The 18729-nt window shown below is 39.9% G+C and overlaps 1 protein-coding gene across 1 annotated transcript in view; it reads left to right on the forward strand.

Moving 5' to 3' along the window:
* The window catches only part of LOC133489332 (piezo-type mechanosensitive ion channel component 2), a 68733-nt gene that overhangs the window by 34675 nt on the left and 15329 nt on the right, over positions 1-18729 (forward strand). The window contains exons 18-32 of the mRNA XM_061798324.1: positions 3578-3837; positions 5230-5390; positions 5890-6066; positions 6146-6268; positions 7323-7523; positions 7616-7820; positions 9251-9352; positions 9438-9603; positions 11880-12123; positions 13591-13708; positions 13782-13938; positions 14019-14108; positions 15277-15401; positions 15521-15589; positions 17047-17150. Coding sequence (XP_061654308.1) covers positions 3578-3837; positions 5230-5390; positions 5890-6066; positions 6146-6268; positions 7323-7523; positions 7616-7820; positions 9251-9352; positions 9438-9603; positions 11880-12123; positions 13591-13708; positions 13782-13938; positions 14019-14108; positions 15277-15401; positions 15521-15589; positions 17047-17150 — 2302 coding nt within the window. The remainder of the gene's footprint in view (positions 1-3577; positions 3838-5229; positions 5391-5889; positions 6067-6145; positions 6269-7322; positions 7524-7615; positions 7821-9250; positions 9353-9437; positions 9604-11879; positions 12124-13590; positions 13709-13781; positions 13939-14018; positions 14109-15276; positions 15402-15520; positions 15590-17046; positions 17151-18729) is intronic.

The raw sequence follows: 18729 nt of genomic DNA on the forward strand, positions 1-18729 counted from the left end.
GCTGGTGGCTATCATGGGGAGAGGAGCATTCGCATCACTTATATGATAGTCCATGACTGAGTGTACTGTGGGCTTTTTTTTTTTTTTTTACTCTGTGGATTACTATGGATTCTTTCTAGCCAGTCTCTTTATTTCTATTGTGCAAACTGGTGGTTATCATGAATAAGGAGTGAAAGAATCAGTTGCATTAATTATAAGATACAGTACATGACCAAGTGAACTGTGGACTTTTTCTTTTTTTTTTTAAACTCTGGATTATTTCTAGTGGCTCTGTTTATTTCTATTATGCAAGGTGTCAGTTATCATGAATAACTGGCTATCGCTATGGATTTACCTCTTTTATTGGATTATTTCTATTTGTTCTTTTCTTTAGATTGCCTTAAACATGCCTAATTCACAATATCCTTTATAACGCATGGTATAATGCCTGCGTCGCGTGTCACAGTTAATGGTGTGGTGGTTTTTTTGGGGGTGAGTTTCTGCTTCTCCCTGTGTGACTTGCTGTAATCTCTTCACGCGCCACCGCTCCTCCTCCTCCTCCTCTCGCAGCCATGCAAAAGTCAGTGGGCGTGTGTATCTGATCATGAATAGGTGGGTAACAGGCTCGCTTTCTGTGACATCCATCAGCATCCTCCCAATTCACCGTCCTCAGTTCTCTCCTTGTCCCCCTCTGCCTTGGGTCTTGCCACACTCACTCACCTCACCTATTCCTAAGATTACCATCTGACCTGTCCTTTCCCTACATACTACCGACGATGTGACCTGATGCTGCATTCAAGTCAGCTGGGAAATAAGAAATGAAAGCTAATGAAGTCCAGTTGAAAGTAAATAAACAGGGTCGCCACAGCTATACAGTAATAATGATTAAACAACACCTTGCTATACTATGCATTCTGTATAGGCTGATGTGAATGTCAACAAAAGTGGCAGTAATAGTCAACAGTGTTGTATGTAGCAAAAACCAGCATGTATCAAAAAAGTAGCTCTTTGGTAGTAAATAACAAATAAACAAGACCTTGCTAATACTATGCATTGCATGTACTGCATGCAGATGTGAATGCAAACAAACGCACCAGGAATAGTCAGCAATCTTGTATGTAGCAAAACAAACGTATCGATAATGAATTACATAAATGCAAAACTATACGGTGAATGTGTTATGAACAATAGCAGCAGGAATAGTCGACGGAATTTTATGTAGCAAAAAAAAAAAAACAACAACAACATATCAGTAAAGTAGCTAATACATATCCATATAAGAAGAATTTATAAACACAAGACTCTACTGTACTATGCGTACTATACTAGATATACACCCGAATTGCAGCAACAGTCAGCAGCATTCTTCATCTTGGTACAAGTAGCAGTTCAGAGTTCAAGCTGTGTTCCAATTCACTTTGCCTGGTCAGATGTTGGAAATGTCCCAGTTTTCCAGAAAATACTATTATTATATGACCTTATCCCTAGATAACCACCTCTCCAGGCCTAACTTAAGACACAACCCCTACCTACTTGCAACTTGACTTTATCCCCTGCTTTGTTCCGATTTACCACCTAACCTGTCCCTGCTTTCCATCCGTCCTTTCCTACTTGCAACCTGACTTGTCTTTTCCCAATTTACCACTTTACCTTACTACCCGTTTTCATCCAAATGCCGGCCCTTCATTACAACCTGCCCTTCTTTTAATTACCTGATTACCACCTGGCCTGCAATAACACAACTTTGGGATATTTTAAAGAATTCATGTCTTCCAATGTGCCTGTAGCCCCGACTATTGAATCCTCTTCAACCCCCCCCCCCCCCCAAAAAAAAAAGAAAATCCCCCCTCTTTTAGGTTATGCGTATCTAGGTAAACAAACCTATCAAGAAGCATGCTTGGACATAAGATGTCTTTAGCCAAAAGCCTGAAGCCCCCCCCCCCCCCCCCCCCCCCCACACACACACAACTAAAGCACCAACAATATTCTCTACATACACTCTGTCTGTTTTCTTGTCAATTTCTCTTCTCCTCACTCTATGCAACTTTATTGTCCTGAGCAGTATCAAGCAAAAAATAAGTCAACAGCGCAAGTAAGTGTGAGCATCCTCATAATAATAATAGCGCAGTTGCTCGTGATTGACATGCAGCCAAACCCCTCTCCGATCGAGTGTAACTCCAAAAAACAAATGTTGCACCGCTTTGCCTGATGCAACATCGCTTCACTTGCTTCAATAAAGAACGAGCGTTTGCAAAAGAGCCCTTGGAGAATCAGCTACAGTGCGTGTGCATGAATGTCTTGTGTTGTTTATGGACTCATGAGGACGAAACGTGTAGTTTGACAATTTCTGTTCATCACAATTCATAACATGTCGGCACATAATGGAGCTGTTGAAACTGTAATAGTGCGCTGATTAATCCACATCAGTTCAGTGTAAAAATGTATTAGCTGTCCTAGGGAAAGATTAATGCCCCGTGATCTTCATAAAATAAACAAATATATTATTAATTAATTATTAATATTTTTATTTTTGAAACTAGTGGTGGTACTCTATTACAGAAACTAAGCTATTAATGAATAGCCTTTTATTTAAATAAATGCACTTGACACAATTTTGTTGACCCAAACAGAAATAATTAAAGAATCACTCACCTTTGTTGCGAGTTTGAATGGCCCCTCTAAGGGTTGAGGTCGAGATTGAGAGCGAGGTAGCAGTAGCGCTAGATATGAAGAAAATACAAAACATAAAAGTGCAATTCTTTTTCCTCAGCACGCTGTTTTTTTATGTAATCAGTCAGACAAACAGTCCCTTGTGTTCAGAAGTGTGATTAAATGTGTTATATTTTTTCTAAATCCATATTGTTTCTGTAAGTAATTCGTCTGTGTGGCCCTTAGGGTGAGTGAGAAAGAGTGAGGGAGCAGTAGCAATAGATATTTAGGTATACTTCTATTCAGAAGTGCAGTTAAGTGAGTTATATTTTTAATGCATTTTTTTGTGACTAATTAATCAGAAATAGCGCATTAAAAGATACAGTCCCATGTGTTATGCATGTGTGGCCCTTTAAGGGGTGAGCCTCAGAAAGAGAATGAGGCAGAACAATTTTAAATACGATTGAATTTTCTTTAGCACACTTTTTAAAATGTAAATAATTGGAAATAATTAGTTAAAGACTCAGTTCTTTACATTTTGTAATTGTGACCCCTTTAGGCGTTGAGTGAGGGAGCTGTAGCACAAGCTATGACGGAAACACAAAATACAAAAGTGAGATTTAATGAATTATATTATTTTACATGCCATTTCTTTCTGTAATCTATCATTTCATGTATAATGAATACGTTAAATAAACAGTTCCTTGTGTTACGTGTGTGGGCCCTTTAAGGGGTGAGTGAGAGTGAGGGAGTTGTAGCATTAGCTATGAAGGAAATGCAAAGGTGCAAAAAAGTGTGCATACTTTTTTTCCATGTGATTAACAATCCAAATTAACACGAATGTCTAAAGACACAAAGCCATCGAAGGTCCTCATAAGTGCATAATGTAGCGGCCTAACGTAGCGTGTATTATTTGTTGGATGTAATAACAATGTCCAATGTCTGCCAGGCTGGCTCACCCTGAAGGTAGCCTGGCTGACCTCACCATGCTCAGCGCCAGCTCTGCGGACGCTTCGCTGTCCCGGGGCAAGGAGGACGAGCAAGAGGCGCAGGGCGAGCGACTGGTGGTGGTGGCAGACGACTCGGCTTCTTCGACCGGTGGTACCAAACCCGGCAGCCTCTCCGACGCTAGGCAGTCCAGAACGGACGACAGCCAGCGCTTCAGCATGGGCACCGAGCCGGAACCAAGCACCGAGCAGAGCTCCTCTGGTATGACTACTGTGTAATGCAGTCATTCACTGCCGCACATGTCTTTTTCCCTTCAGTACGAAAGAAAAACGTGTACAGAGAATCCCCCCATAGTCACGGTTCACCCGTTTGTAGATTATTATTTATGAATCCATCCTCTGGAATTCACTGAAAAATGAAATAGCAAAAAAATTAAATGAAATCAAAGTATTGGAACTATACTGAAACGAAACTGAAGGGCCTCATTTAGACAAAAGTTGCCGACATCGGTCGCTTCACAATGTTGTGTGCGGAACAAATAAGTGCCGTAGGCATCATTCTGGCTCTGTTACAGTCCTGATCCAACCTCCAAAGGAGGAATATTGGTGGGGCAACAAGGAAAAAGGTGGGAAAATTCTGACATTAAAAGACTGCGTGCAGGGGCTTATGATACTTAATACATTCAAGGTCCAAGTTGCTCTAAACACAACTCAGGAGAGGTGAATCCCGCCAGGCACCATTCTAGCTACGTTATGTTTCTGATACTAACGCCGAAAACAGAATGTCTACAGGGCAACAACTTCTGAAGAATTAATTCATTTAAATCCGTGATGGTGCAGTTTTGAACAAGTTTGTGAGGAAGGTAGATCCTGCCTGGAAGATTTACGTGGCTGGCATGGGCCAAAGTCCACCCGTTAATCCCACCCAGAGCGGCAGCAGTCTGTCCAGTGGGCATTTTTTTTTTTTTTTGCCTCGGCCAAATTTATGTGGCGTTTTCAGTCCTGACACCGTGCATAGCTCAAACACTTACTTCACTCTGTTACTTCTTTTTCCTGCAAGCAAAGATGCTGAGTGTATTTACAATGGAATATAATCATTGCCTCTTCCAATGAGCTTTACGGGTTTTTCATGTTTGTTGTAAAAAAATCTCTTTGTTCAATTTTGATGGATTCTTTTATAATTCACAAGACAGTTAAAAGTTATTGTGAGCTGACTTTATTATTGGAACCTGATCGTTTTGTTGAAGGGGCCATAAAAACCCTTTTTTTCTGCCTATTACCTAGTTCCTTGGTCTGTATAAATGGTACTGACACAGAATGATGGCACCAACCAATTTGTCTGCTTATTTTCACTTTCAGAGATAGTACAAGAGCCAGGATGACGCCTGTGTACATGGTGAATGCCGTAATCTTATGTTGAGAGTGTCAAGTTTAGCACCCGATACTCACTTGTTGTGTGGAAAGCAATTGGCACTGACCGACAAGTATTTTATAGGTCACACCAGACGCTGTCTCCACACATCTGATGATCTTATTTCAGGATAAAAAGTTAATGTCCTACTTCATTGGGTTCTCTGTGAAAGATAGCATTTGTTGTAGCTGTGATGTGGCTATTTTGGGGGATACGTTGTGTGACAGTAGCTGTTTTTTCCAGACCTGAAGAGCAAATGGCACCTGGTGGTGGACCGGCTGGCCGTGCTCTTCCTCAAGTTCCTTGAGTACTTCCATAAACTGCAGCTGTTCATCTGGTGGCTACTGGAGATCCACATCATCAAGATTGTCTCCTGCTACATTGTACTGGTCTCCATCCGAGAGGTAACTCAAAGATAAAGCATGCAACCTGCTTGGACCCATAGTGCTAATTCTGGAGTATCTTGTGCCTCATTCAACATGTGCTTGTAGTGCTAAAGTCGACTGTGATAGGAAGATGCTAACATGCTAGGGTACAGTATATCAAGATAGCAATGTAAGTACAGACAGCGCTGAGGTCGATCTAAATGTATTTTATATCTTGCCCGGTAGTGAAGTAATATTTCCAATAAGATTTAATAAAATGCTTACATGCTAACAGTTAGTTTGCTAACATATAGCGAGATAGTAAGTGTAGAATGCGCTAAGATGGGTAGATAAGGATTTAACATCATGCCTTGTCGTCGGTCTCTGTTTCAAATTAGGATTCCTAAATTGCTAACATGCTAACATATAGCCAGAGAGGAACCAGTGTAGAGAAAGCGTTAAGGCAGATTGATAATGATTTTACATCATGCCTTGTAGATGGGTATTATTTCAAATTAGAATTTTGCCCACTTCGCAGGTGTCATTGCTCAACTACGTGTTTCTAGCGTCGTGGGCCTTTGCGCTGCCCTACAGTCAGTATCGCCCCCTGGCATCTAGCGTGTGCAGCGTCTGGACGTGCGTCATCATCGTTTGCAAGATGTTGTACCAGCTCAAGTCCATCAAGCCACTCACCTACTCCCAGAAGTGCACCATGGTAAGAAATCATTGTTGTAATGATATGAATTAAAGCAGTGAGCATTGTTGAACGAGCCTGTTGGGGTTCCCTGTGACAGCCGGCGGCCTACACCACCAAGCAGGAGAAGGAAATGGCGGGCTCTTTGCTGTACAGTGGTCTGGTGGATCCTGCTAACTGGGTGGGCTTGCATAAGACTGATGACCTGCTGGGCTACATCAGGGTAAGTGGAAATTACCACATGGCACCTCAGTTTGGGAATGTGAGGGCACTCGCGCACCCCCTGCAGGGTTCTCGCACACTTTCAGAGGCATGCACTGGCCGCAGTTCGGGAATCCCTAATAATACCTATGTGCACCCCCTGGAGTGATTTTATAGACCCCCCCCCCCAGGGATGCACCACCGTGTCGGAATCCCTGCTGTACCTAGTAGTGCACCCCCAAGGGGGTACTCACGCACCCCCTGGATAAAATTCAAATTTAATAAGTTTGGAGCATTTTTGGCCCGTGTCAAGTACTGTTGTAAGCATCTAAAAACAATGCAGTGGTACCACGACTTACGAGTGACCTGATCTGCGAGTTTTTCGAGAGCCGTCACTAGGCCAATTTTTTTTTTTTTTTGTCCTGAGTTGTGACCAGAAATTTGTTATGAACCCTAAATGGTGGCAGTAAAATTCACAATAAGCAGCAGATGGTGAGCGTTTTGTTCAAAATTTTGTTTTTAACCAAATCACATAACTTGAAATAGCTTAATGCTAACACACAATACAAGATTCCATACACGAGCTAACAAAACTAGCATCAATATTCCGGTGGTTACAATGCCTGAAATCCTGATGCACAAACTGGTTACGGTAATTCTTTATATTCTGTTTAATTATTATTACTGTATGTTTTTATGAAGTACAATACTGTAGGGTGCTATATTTAGTTTTGAAAACATGTTGCAAAATTTTTGTTGGTGTTTTCTTTGGGTCTGGAACAGATTAATGGCATTTCTATACATTTTAATGGGGAAAAATGATTTCAACTCTTGAATCAAGGCACCAAAGTAGTTTAAAAACAACAACAACAAAATATACAATAAAAATAAAAAATAATAAAGAGTGGATTTTTGTACTATTGTAGACATCTAAAAATAAATGAAAATTGAAATGGAAAAATTTAAGTGTTAATAAAAATAAACCAAAAACAAAAATGAAACAACGGACTCCACTAGTGTTTGTGTGTGTGTGTGTGTGTGTGTGTGTTTGTTTGTGTGTATGCATGCACATGCAGCACAACCTCCTGATCCTGGCTGTGCTGGCATTTGAGGTGACCATCTATCGCCACCAGCAGTACTTCCGTCTGAGGAACAAGCTGTCACCTCCCGCTGCCCGTATCATCTTCCATGACGTGACCCGCCAACACCTGGACGTGGGCATCGTGTGCTTCATTAAATACTTCATCAACTACTTCTTCTACAAGTTTGGACTGGAGGTGGCTTTGCTTTTCTAGTTCACATCCTGCTAACACGTCGCCGGGTGGATAAATGAATTGTCTCCCTCCCCTCTCTCTCTGTTCCTCCGCAGACGTGCCTGCTGCTGGGCGTGAATGTTATTGGCCAGCGGATGGACTTCTACGCCATGCTGCACGCCTTCGCACTCATTGTTGTCATGTACCGGCGCCGCAGGAAGGCCATTGCCGAGATCTGGCCCAAGTACTGCTGCTTCCTGGCCTCCATGCTCACCTTCCAGTACTTCGTCTGCATCGGGATCCCGCCCGCAGCCTGTAAAGGTCTGCAAACGATTCCCCGTTTAATCTCCGCCATTGAATTACCTCTGCCAAGGAGCTTTTCTTTTCAATTTTGACATTCATGAGATCATAAAAAATTATTATTTTTTAAATCACTGATATGTGTATTTAGATAATACACATGTATTTACATAAAATTTAATTACTAAAATTGAATTATTATTTTTTAAATTAAAATATTACATATAATACAAGTATTTTTAAATACAAATATTTAATTTAATAATAGACTAGAATACTTTAAATAAAAATAGTTTTATATATACGTCACGTTATTCAATTTAACTGTTAATACAATAAAATAGAGTACATAAAACATTAAAAAATGTATATTTATAAATTATGATATATTTACAATATTTAGCATCTTTTAGAAAAAATATTTGTCAAATCTTATCAAAATTAACTGTCAATGAATGTAATAAAACATAATTCAAAAATACAAGGAAATATGAATTATAACTTAATATAACATATTTGAAATAATAAATTAAAAAAAATACAAGTTAGAAGTCTCATTCCTCTGCGCAGGAGCACTTTCAGTAAGTTAGCCTGGTCAGTGTTGAGCGCTGGTAAGTGGAACTCAGTACCTGAGGAGGTTAAACTGCTTACAAGGCCTTCACAAAAAAACTGAAAATGTGGCTAGTTAACACTAACAGCTGCCAACACTAAAAGACAAGTATGTTATGATGTTTTTTTGTTATGATCAAATGATTTGTGGTTTTATTCTCTCTTAATAGTATAGTAAGTCTTTGATTATGTATCCTGTATTATATTGTCTTGTAGATGTATTTTACTGTTTTTTTACATCATGGCCAGGCGACTACAGATGAAAACTAGCCTTCTGGCTAATTCTAGCTCTTTTAACCATGTGTACTTCATGTGTTTTATGAAATTGCATTGTCCCCTTTCAAAATAAACTGATTAATAATAATAAAGTAGTTCATAATAAAATGATACATACAAATTCATAAATTGTCAATAATGATTTTTTAAAAACAAATCTTATTCAAATGCTATTCAAATAATATAATAAATAAACACTATATATTTTATAATACATATATATACTGTATATATATATATATATATATATATATATATATATATATTCTAACAAAAATAATACAATTTTATATAAAAATCTTTTGTCAAGTCTCATGTGTCTCTGATACCACAACTCATCTAATTTGTTTAGAATTAATATAGTAATAAAATAACTAATACACACATTTCAACAAAATAATTTAATATAAAATATTGAATGTAAAAATATTTCTGCCAAAAGTTAATCTAATATATAAAATAAAATAGAAATCCAATTATATATATACTGCTTATAATGTAAACAGCAAAAGTTGAAACTTGGTATGTGAGATGCTATTTAATATTTACATTTTTCCTATTTTCAGACTATCCCTGGAGATTCCCGAGCTCCACGACCGACTCCAAGGTGGTCAAGTGGCTCTACGTTCCTGATTTCCTCTCTAGGCCCAATCCGTCCTTTCTCATCTGTAGGTCCTGTCACATTTTCTCCCCCAACTCCTTTCCGCCACATTTATAGTCCAGTTAAGGTGAGTGTGACCTTCTCTTCTCCAGACGACTTCATGCTGCTGCTGTGCGCCTCCATGCAGAGGCAAGTGTTTGATGATGAGAACAAGGCAGCCGTGCGCATCATGGCCGGAGACAACGTCGAGATCTGCAGGGACCTGGACGCTTCCTCCTTCAGCGTACATAACCCCGTCCCCGACTTCCTCCACTGCAGGTATGCCGTCTGCTACCTGCTTCGCATGCCAGTGTTTAGGGTCCCCTCTGTACGTATTGTTAAGGTCACGAGTCGTCTTGTGGGGAAACATTTCGTGACTTAACAAGGCTGAGTTAGGCATCCCGTTTTGTATGCAGTCACTAATTTGCATTCCAGTGTTTAGGGACTCCTAAAAGGGACAGTTGCGATCACATGACTCTTCCCGGGAGGAAGCTTAGGTGAGTTTTGTGACGGGGGAAGGCTGAGTTAGGCATCTCGAGTTGCCTGCAGCCAGTAATTGTGTGCACTTTGCATTGCAGGGTTTAGGGTCCCCCCATTTGGATTTTTAAGGTCACAAGTCACGACTCAGGAAGACTAAGTTAGGCATCCCGACTTGTCTGCAGTCACTGATTGTGTGCACCTTGTATTCCAGTGTTTAGGGTCCCCTGTGTATGGATTGTTGAGGTCACATGACTCTTCTCATGAGGAAGCGCTCGGAGCATGTCACAAGTTAGGCATACGGACTTGTGCACAGCCGCAAATCACGTGCCACACATTCCAGTCTTTTGGGCCCCCAGTGTATGGATTGTTGAGGTCACAAGAAGCAGTGGAAGTCTTTTGAGATACAGGCTAAGCCGAGTTAGGCATCCCTAGTCGTCCGCAGTCATTGATCGCGTGCGCTTCACATTGCAGTGTTTTGATGCACAAAGTGGACACGTCTTTTATTAACACACTCTGCGTCCATCAACAAGGCCTCGCCACAAGGTCGAGAGCACGCCACTACCGCCCTGCACTTATTCCATTGCCGTTTCCCCCTCCAGGATCAAATTACGGATACCGGGTCGCAGTGGGGGTAGAAATCCATAATCTACAAAAACACTCTGTCGGTCACTGCGCTACTTAGGCACTTTTTCCCCCTGTGCTCTAACTCAATAAATAGCTTTCAAGTATGGAAAAGGTATTTTCACCCATCAAGGCGCCGATTGATCATCCCAAACAGACCGTCAAATGAACGCTGCTTCCTATGTTTTCACCACATCCATCACGAATAATGGACGCTGCCATGCGTGCCATTGCATTTTGCTGATATGTAGACGTGCACTGCATCATACTACAGAAGAGTGTGCACTTTGCCTTTCAAGTTAGCCAACTGTCTCTGTTTTAGACAGTTGGCCTCCCTGCACTGGCTGCCTGTGCACTAGAGTTCATTTTAACATTCCGCGATTTGTCTTTAAATCTTTAACCTTACCTTGCTGTGCTGCTCCATCCCTACGAACATGCCCAGTACCTCAGGTCAGCTGACCAGCTACTCTTGAAGGTACCAAAAAAGTGCAAGCTGAAGCTTAGAGGCGATAGAGCCTCTTCTATTGCTGGTCCTAAACTGTGGAATGGTCTCCCAGTGTCCATCAGACAAGCACCCTCACTACCTGTTTTTAAAACCCACCTCAAAACCCATTTGTATTCCTTGGCTTTTTACTCAGCTAGTGATTTTATTCTTAACTTATTTATTTACTTTATTTTTATTTCAGCTTAACTATCTTGCCCAATTCCTTCACGACAAGTTTGCTTTTTACAAGCTTTTGCTTTGTTTTATTTATTTCAATTTTTTTATTTTATGTTAATTTTTAAAATGTATTTTTTTATTTATTTTGTGTGATAAAACTAAACAAAACATCCATCCATCCATTTTCTGAGCCGCTTCTCGTCACAAGGTTCGCGGGCGTGCTGGAGCCTATCCCAGCTATCATCGTGCAGGAGGCGGGGTACACCCTGAACTGGTTGCCAGCCAATCGCAGGGCACATATAAAGAAACAACCATCTGCACACACATTCACACCTACGGGCAATTTAGAATCGTCAATGAACCTACCCTGCATGTTTTTGGGATCTGGGAGGAAACCGGAGTGCTGGATTAAATTTTTTTTTCTTTAGTTTGGGTTTCATTCGTTTGTTTGTAGTATTTTTTGCTTAATCCTCTCACCAATTTCCTTGATTAACCAGTTAGCTTTTCGCTAGCATTTTTCTTGCTTTAAATTTATTTAGTTTCATTTATTTTGAAAATGATTTATCATTTATTTATTTATTTTATTTTTCATATATATTTTTTTACATTTTTTCATGGCATCCTTCACCCTTTCCCCCGAGCTTATCCTTTTTCCCCCGCATCTTTACCCAAGCAGGAACCATTTTCATTTTGCATGGTATGTGATCCAAGTTGTGTTTCTAGTCAGCACTGCAGCAGCAGCAGCAGCAGCAGCAGCAGCAGCAGCTTGTTATCTCTCAGCTGTGCCCTGCAGGTCGTACCTGGACATGCTGAAAGTGATCATGTTCAGCTACCTGTTCTGGTTCGTGCTGACCATCATCTTTATTACGGGCACCACGCGCATCAGCGTGTTCTGCATGGGCTACCTGGTGGCGTGCTTCTACTTCCTGCTCTTTGGCGGCGAGCTCCTGCTTAAGCCCATCAAGAAGATCCTCCACTACTGGGACTTCCTCATAGCCTACAACATCTTTGTCATCACCATGAAGAACATTTTGTCTGTGAGTGGACAAGCGTCGTTTCAAAATGGGAAGTAGCTGTGCGCTTGTGACAGCGTTTCCTGTCTCAAAAGGACACAATTACATTCACCGGGGAAGATTTTTGGCTTTCTGTCAGTTTATAAATATGTCATCGTGATTTTTCCTATCAAGTTTCATGGATGTTTATGACATCTTAAAAAAAAAAAAATAATCATCAGGAATTTAAAAAAAAGCCTTAAAACTAAAAAATAATATGAAATAAAATGAATTGTACAGTAACAATGAAAACGGAAATGTATGCATGTATGTAAATATATATGTATATAATATGTGTCAAATAGCGAAATAAAATTGTAATTAATATACAATAACATATAACATGAAATGCAAATCAAATCATATCCAAAGGTGTTAATACAATAAAAAATACAAGAATATTTATAAATTATCTTTCACAGAAATGATTTCATGCTCACATTTTAGATTAAAAAAGTCTATTTTCTGTTGAATCTCAGAATTAACAATCAATTCAAAATATAATTATAATAAAGTATAATAAATATAACAAATACAGATAATTCTGTCAAATATCAAAATAATTTTTCAATTTTTATAGTAAACATAAAATATTCCATTATAATATGAATATTAGACATAATAAAAAATAATTTATATTTAAAAACAATGGAAAATTAATTTGGAAAAACATACAATTATGCATATGTTATTCCGTTAAATAATAGATAATAATATAATGATTACAATCTTAATGTATTGATTACAAGAAAATATGTAGAATAATACAAAAATATCAAATAAATAAAATATAAATACAAAATACATACATTATATATATAATATTTGTTGTTGATTTGTTATCAGAATTATTCATTAATTCATATAATAACTGTATCTATAAAATATGAAAATTAAAATATTCACAATTTCAAAACTTATGGAAATGTTATTATATATGAAAATTAAAATATTCACAATTTCAAACCTTATGGAAATGTAATTTTTATGTAAGAAAGTTATTCAATCATACATGTAATCTTCAGGTATTATATGAGAGATTTTTTTCAGATGTAAATTATCCTTACTTTGTAGTATTATTATTATTATTATTATTATTATTATTATTATTATTGTTGTTGTTGTGTTTTAAGAACAGCACTTTGTTCCAGCTGCGGTTGTTGTTGTTAAAGTGTTGTAGAAATAGATTTGAGTCAATATAAGAAAATGTAAAATAATGACAAATATCAAATTAAAATAGAAAATGTAAATACAAAATAAAGAATACAATATTTGATGTTCTGTTGTTAAACTTAATTTTAAAAATGTGCTCTAATTTACTTTACTGGATATTTAACATCTCTATCGCTTTCAAATCTGATGAGATCAGGTTGGAATTTGTTGTGATACAATTTTCGTAGTATTGTTAAAAATGATCATCCAGTTATCCATTCCTAACATTGTCGTTTCCAGATCCTGGCTTGCGGCTACATCAACTCTCTGATCCCCAACAAGTGCTGGCTCATTCAGCTCTTCAGCCTGGCTTGCACCATCAAGGAATACAACATCAACACCAACCAGGAACATCTCAGTAAGGCAACCACAACCACACACACACAAACATATGCACACAGCAGTCCCATTGACACGTGTGGTCCGAGCAGATGTCGACCAGCGGTGTGAGCTGCCCAGTGATGAGGCGGGCATCATCTGGGATAGCATCTGCTTCGCCTTCCTGCTGCTGCAGCGGCGCGTCTTCATGAGCTACTACTTCCTGCACGTGGTGGCCGACATCAGAGCCTCGCAGATCCTCGCCTCCAGGTACGCACGTCTCCTTCTTGTACTGGATAGAGAGCCGGATGGCGTCCTCAGTGCTGGTGTGTGCGTGTACTGTGTTCCAGGGGGGCAGAGCTTTTCCAGGCCACCATCGTGAAGGCGGTGCGGGCGCGGCTGGAGGAGGAGCGCAAATCTGTGGAGCAGCTGAAGCGACAGTGAGATGTTTTTATTTAGTTTTATTCATTTATTATTTATTAATCTTATTTAATATTATTTTACTTGGCTTTGTTTTGCTTATTTTTTATTAGGTTTTATTTCATTTATATGGTTTTATTTCACTTTCTATTGAATTTAGTTTAAATTTGTATTTTACTAATTTACGTTTATTTTTATTTACTTATATTTTTCACTTGTTTTATTTTGTTTTATTTTATTAATTTAGTTTTATTTAGCTTTTGTTCTCATTTCATTTTGGTTTTATATTATTCATTTACTAATTTAGCTTTGTTTATTTTTATTGTAATTCGTTTCATTTACTTATTTTGTTATAATATCAGATTTTATTATAGGCTTTGATGGGTTTTTTTATTTTGTTGTTGTTGTATTTTTGTATAATATAGTTTAATAATATTGTTTCGGTGTTTTATTTTATTTTACTCATTTCATTTGATTTACTTTTTGTTGTATTTTATTTTATTCTTATAATTTAATGTTTTATTGTATTTTGATTTATTTATTTCACAGATATTGGTTTGGTTTATTGTTTCATTTTAGTTTATTTATGTGGTTTTACTATCAAATATTTTTAGTTGTATTTTTGTTTTGTTTAATTTAGTTTATTTTTTTGTGTATGTTTATGTTTCTATCTGTTAATTTTATTCATTATTTAGTCATTCATATTACTTTTATTATTAGTAAATAATAATACATATGCTGTAGTTTTTTGCCAATTAGTTTTATTTATTTTTTAAATCTATTGTGTTGTATTTCATCTATTTATTTATATATATTTTTGTATTTTGGCTTGAACGTCTCACAATGTTCAGGACCCCTAAAATAAGTATTGTACTTACGTACATACATACATACATAGTCTACATTTTCACCAGGATACACATGCTGGAAAAAAATGGTGAGCTTTTGGGCGTGTTAAGGCACTCAAAAATGGACAGCTAATGAATGTGTTGAATTGTTGTCTTAGATGCTGAATATTCCCACACGTTAAGTGATACTGAAACATCACACAGTGCTAACCCAATTACTTGAGGATTGTGATGTCCTATTAGGGCCCTAATTGAGAACAAGGAAGTATAAGGAGTGTATCATGCTACATAAAGTCCATGTACTAGCGCCACTCACCCACCCGCGTGTCTGTCTGCAAAGGATGGAGCGCATTAAGGTGAGGCAGCAGAAGTTCAAGCGTGGCAAGGAGAAGATGCTGAGTATGGTGCAGGAGTCCACAGAAGGACAGACGCTTGCCCCGCCTCCTCCTGAAGAGGAGGACGAGGGTATGGAGAAGGCCTCCGCCCGTGCCCGTGTTGATGATGTTGCTAAGCTAACATAGCCACTCTTCCTTTGATCCTTTACTTTGTGTCGTTTTGCACTGATGTCATTTGTTAAATTTTAGGAGCGCAGCGAGCCAAAGCCAAGACCAAAAAAAAGCACTGGTGGAGGCCGTGGGTTGACCATGCTTCCAGTAGGTTGACCCCTCCCCCTCTTTAGCTCATTCCTCCACTCACATTGGCCCTTGTGTCCTCGACCAGAACGCCGCCGAGGATTCCCACTCCGTCCGAGGGCTTCGAAGGCACCGGCCGTCGTCCTCTGGTCTTTTTTAGTCCTTTTCTGTCTCTATTTAAGGACGCCGCTTGACTGTCGCTGAAGAGCCACTTTAAAAGATCTACTACGTGTGTTCGTAGTGCGGCGACATTGCCTTAAATAGACACGAGAACAAGGAGGCAAATGAGAAAAGGACTAACGGCCGGAGGTTGTGGTATTGTTTTGAACGCCTGAAGAGCCCGCGGTGGGTAATCGCTCACTTTTTACAACGTGTTCATGCAAAGATATGAAGTCCTCTCACCTCAAAAGGTTTCATTCTTTGCCCGCAGACATGATCAAAACCAACGCGCATCACCAGCTATTAAATATTTACTTTTCTGCCAAGTTTATTAAATTGAGATGTTTTAAGGACCATTTTATTAGTTACTGGACACACTTACCGAAAAAGATCCCGATTTCCACGTCACTTTGTAGCAAGGTGGTGCAAGGGCCAAACAAGAAACCATCCGATTCTGGTGCAGGTCTGGCTGTGACAGTCGAGCGGGGCAGTGACCCAAAACAGCTAAACATCTATCTATCTTAAGCAAAAAGCTTGCGGTATGTGGCACTTGGCACTTTTTAATGCGGCACCTACAGGACTGGTGTGAAACACCTGTCACATCAGTTCAGTGGAGAAAGTCTATTCTCTATTCAATACTCTATTTTATAGAGGGAATAAAAAAAAAAAGATAACATGGTAGCTTTATTATGTCGCGTTCTGTTTTGATGGTGGCCATTCGGTTAGTTAGTTAGTTAGTTAGTTAACTGAAAACCCCATGATTGATTCCTGTGTTACTTTGTAGTACGATAATGCGAGGACTGGTCTGGCTGTTACAGGCTGCTTGCATCGGGACCACATTGGGCGAGACCGAAAAAAGCCAAAAGACGGAGCAAAACTATTGCTTATTGTGTGCAGTCATGCACACAAGAAAAGCGTCATGATTTATTATTCCCTTAGCACACGGTAGCAAGGTTGCCGAACGAGAAAGCATAAAATTGTGGGACACGTCTGGGATAAAGATGCAGACAGATGGATTTATTTTCAATTTTTTATTCTTAAAAGGCTGGTTTCCTATTTGGTTATGGATCATGTCGGCTATTGCAGCCCCACCCACTGCTTCCAATTTCGGTGTACCCCAGCGTCTCCCCTTCACCTCCTTCTGTTCAAGGACACAAGTCAGCCTTGTCGCTTCAAACTCTGCTGTCGACTCTAATGACAAACACACATCACATCAGCGCTTTGTGCTCGTCATGTTAGAGTCAGCGTCTTTTCCTTCCTTCCGTGTTGTTGCCGTTGTTTGTGCACCTCCAAATTAACCCTTGTGCTGTCCCTGTCAGTGGTGAGAAGCGGCGAGTATTACTTGTTTGAAACTGACAGCGAGGAAGAGGAGGAGGAGGAGGATTTGAAAGACGAGGAGCCGCTGAGGAGGTCTGCCTTCCAGGTGCTCTCTGCATAGATTTATTTGACTTGTCAGCTATTTTTAGCCTGCATATTAATAAAACGTTTCTAACCTAATATATCTGCTTTAATGTAACACTGATACATGATTCTCCACTAACCCTCTCCACTGTCTCTGCCCGACACCACTTGTCTTCTCTCTCTCTCCATCTTTGTGCTCTTCACTGGCATTCTTCCTTTATCCTACCCCCACCTGTATCCGTTCTACCTGTGTCTTCTCTGTCTGTGTTCCTTGTCCGCCTCTGTCTTCCATGTTTTATCCACCCATTTCCTTACCCTTGTTTTCTCCCCCCCCCCCCCTCCTCTTCTGTCATCGCTTATATCCTCTGCCCACTGCCCACCTATGCCTTCTCCAATTGTGTCCTTTCTCCACCTCTGTCCTCTCCCCACCTGTATTTCTATCGACTGGTGTTGTGTCACCTTCATCTGCGTCCTGACCTGTCCTCTCCCCACCTGTGTCCCTTCCTCCATTTTCTTTTCTCCACCTATGCCTGTATAATTTCTCCTTTTGTCCTATTCACCTGTATCGTCCCCACCTTTATCCATCACACCCATTCTCCTCCTGCCACCTTCTCCTTAATGTGTGTCACTCTATACTCTCCTCTGCCCATGTGTCCTATCTGGTTTTTGTCGCCTGTCCATTCCATCTGTGCTGTCCTTAATCCTGTGTCCTCTCTCCACCTGTACCCTTCACACTTGTTTCCCTCTTGCCACCTTCTATCCACCTGTCTCCTCTCCACTTCTGTCCCTACCTGCATCCTCTCCTTACCTGTATAATTTATTTTCTGTCCTATCCACCTATGTCGCCCCTTCTCCTGTGTCCCATCCCCACCTGTATCTACTACACCTGTTGTCCTCTTGCCACCATCCCTCTAACTGTTCCCTCTCCCCATTTGTCTTGCCTTCCCATGTCCCTGCCTGTATCGCCGCCCCACCTGTGTCATTTTCTGTGTGTCCTATTTACCTCTGCCGTCCCTCCTCATATGTACCATCCCCGCCTGTATCCTTCCCACCCGTTGTCCTCATGCCACCTTGCCTCAACCTGTGTCCCTTATCCATATGCATTCTCTCCACAACTCCGTTCTCGCTCGCTCCATGTCATTGCTACCCATGTTTTCCCTCTCTCCACCCGTGTCTTCCCGCACCTGTAGCGAGCTATCAGGAAGTTTGTGTTGGCCGTTCTGGCTTTGCCGAAGTCTGTCATAAAGCTGCCTAAAACTGTGCTTCAGTATGTAGTGAAGGCAGGAAAGGTAAACAACCGGCTATCTCCTTGTTTGTGCATGACCCCACAAAGTGCGTCCAGTGTCCATTTCATGTTCTGCTACAAAAGCCAATAAGTGAATATGAAGTTGTGGTTGTGAGCAAGAATTGTGACCTTTTGCTTGTCATGATTGTCGTCGTCGTTGTTGTTGTTGTGACTTAACGGGTAAATTGCACAGACTGATAAATGTTGTTAACCTTTTGAATGCATGTCACCCGTTTACTCTCTTTTCCAATTGCTTGTGGCTCAGGCCACGTGAGCGCATCCCTCCTTTGTTCTTATCATCTTATGTCTCACGTTA

The sequence above is a fragment of the Phyllopteryx taeniolatus genome, chromosome 14, assembly GCF_024500385.1.
Source record: "Phyllopteryx taeniolatus isolate TA_2022b chromosome 14, UOR_Ptae_1.2, whole genome shotgun sequence".
Classification (NCBI taxonomy): Eukaryota; Metazoa; Chordata; class Actinopteri; order Syngnathiformes; family Syngnathidae; genus Phyllopteryx; species Phyllopteryx taeniolatus.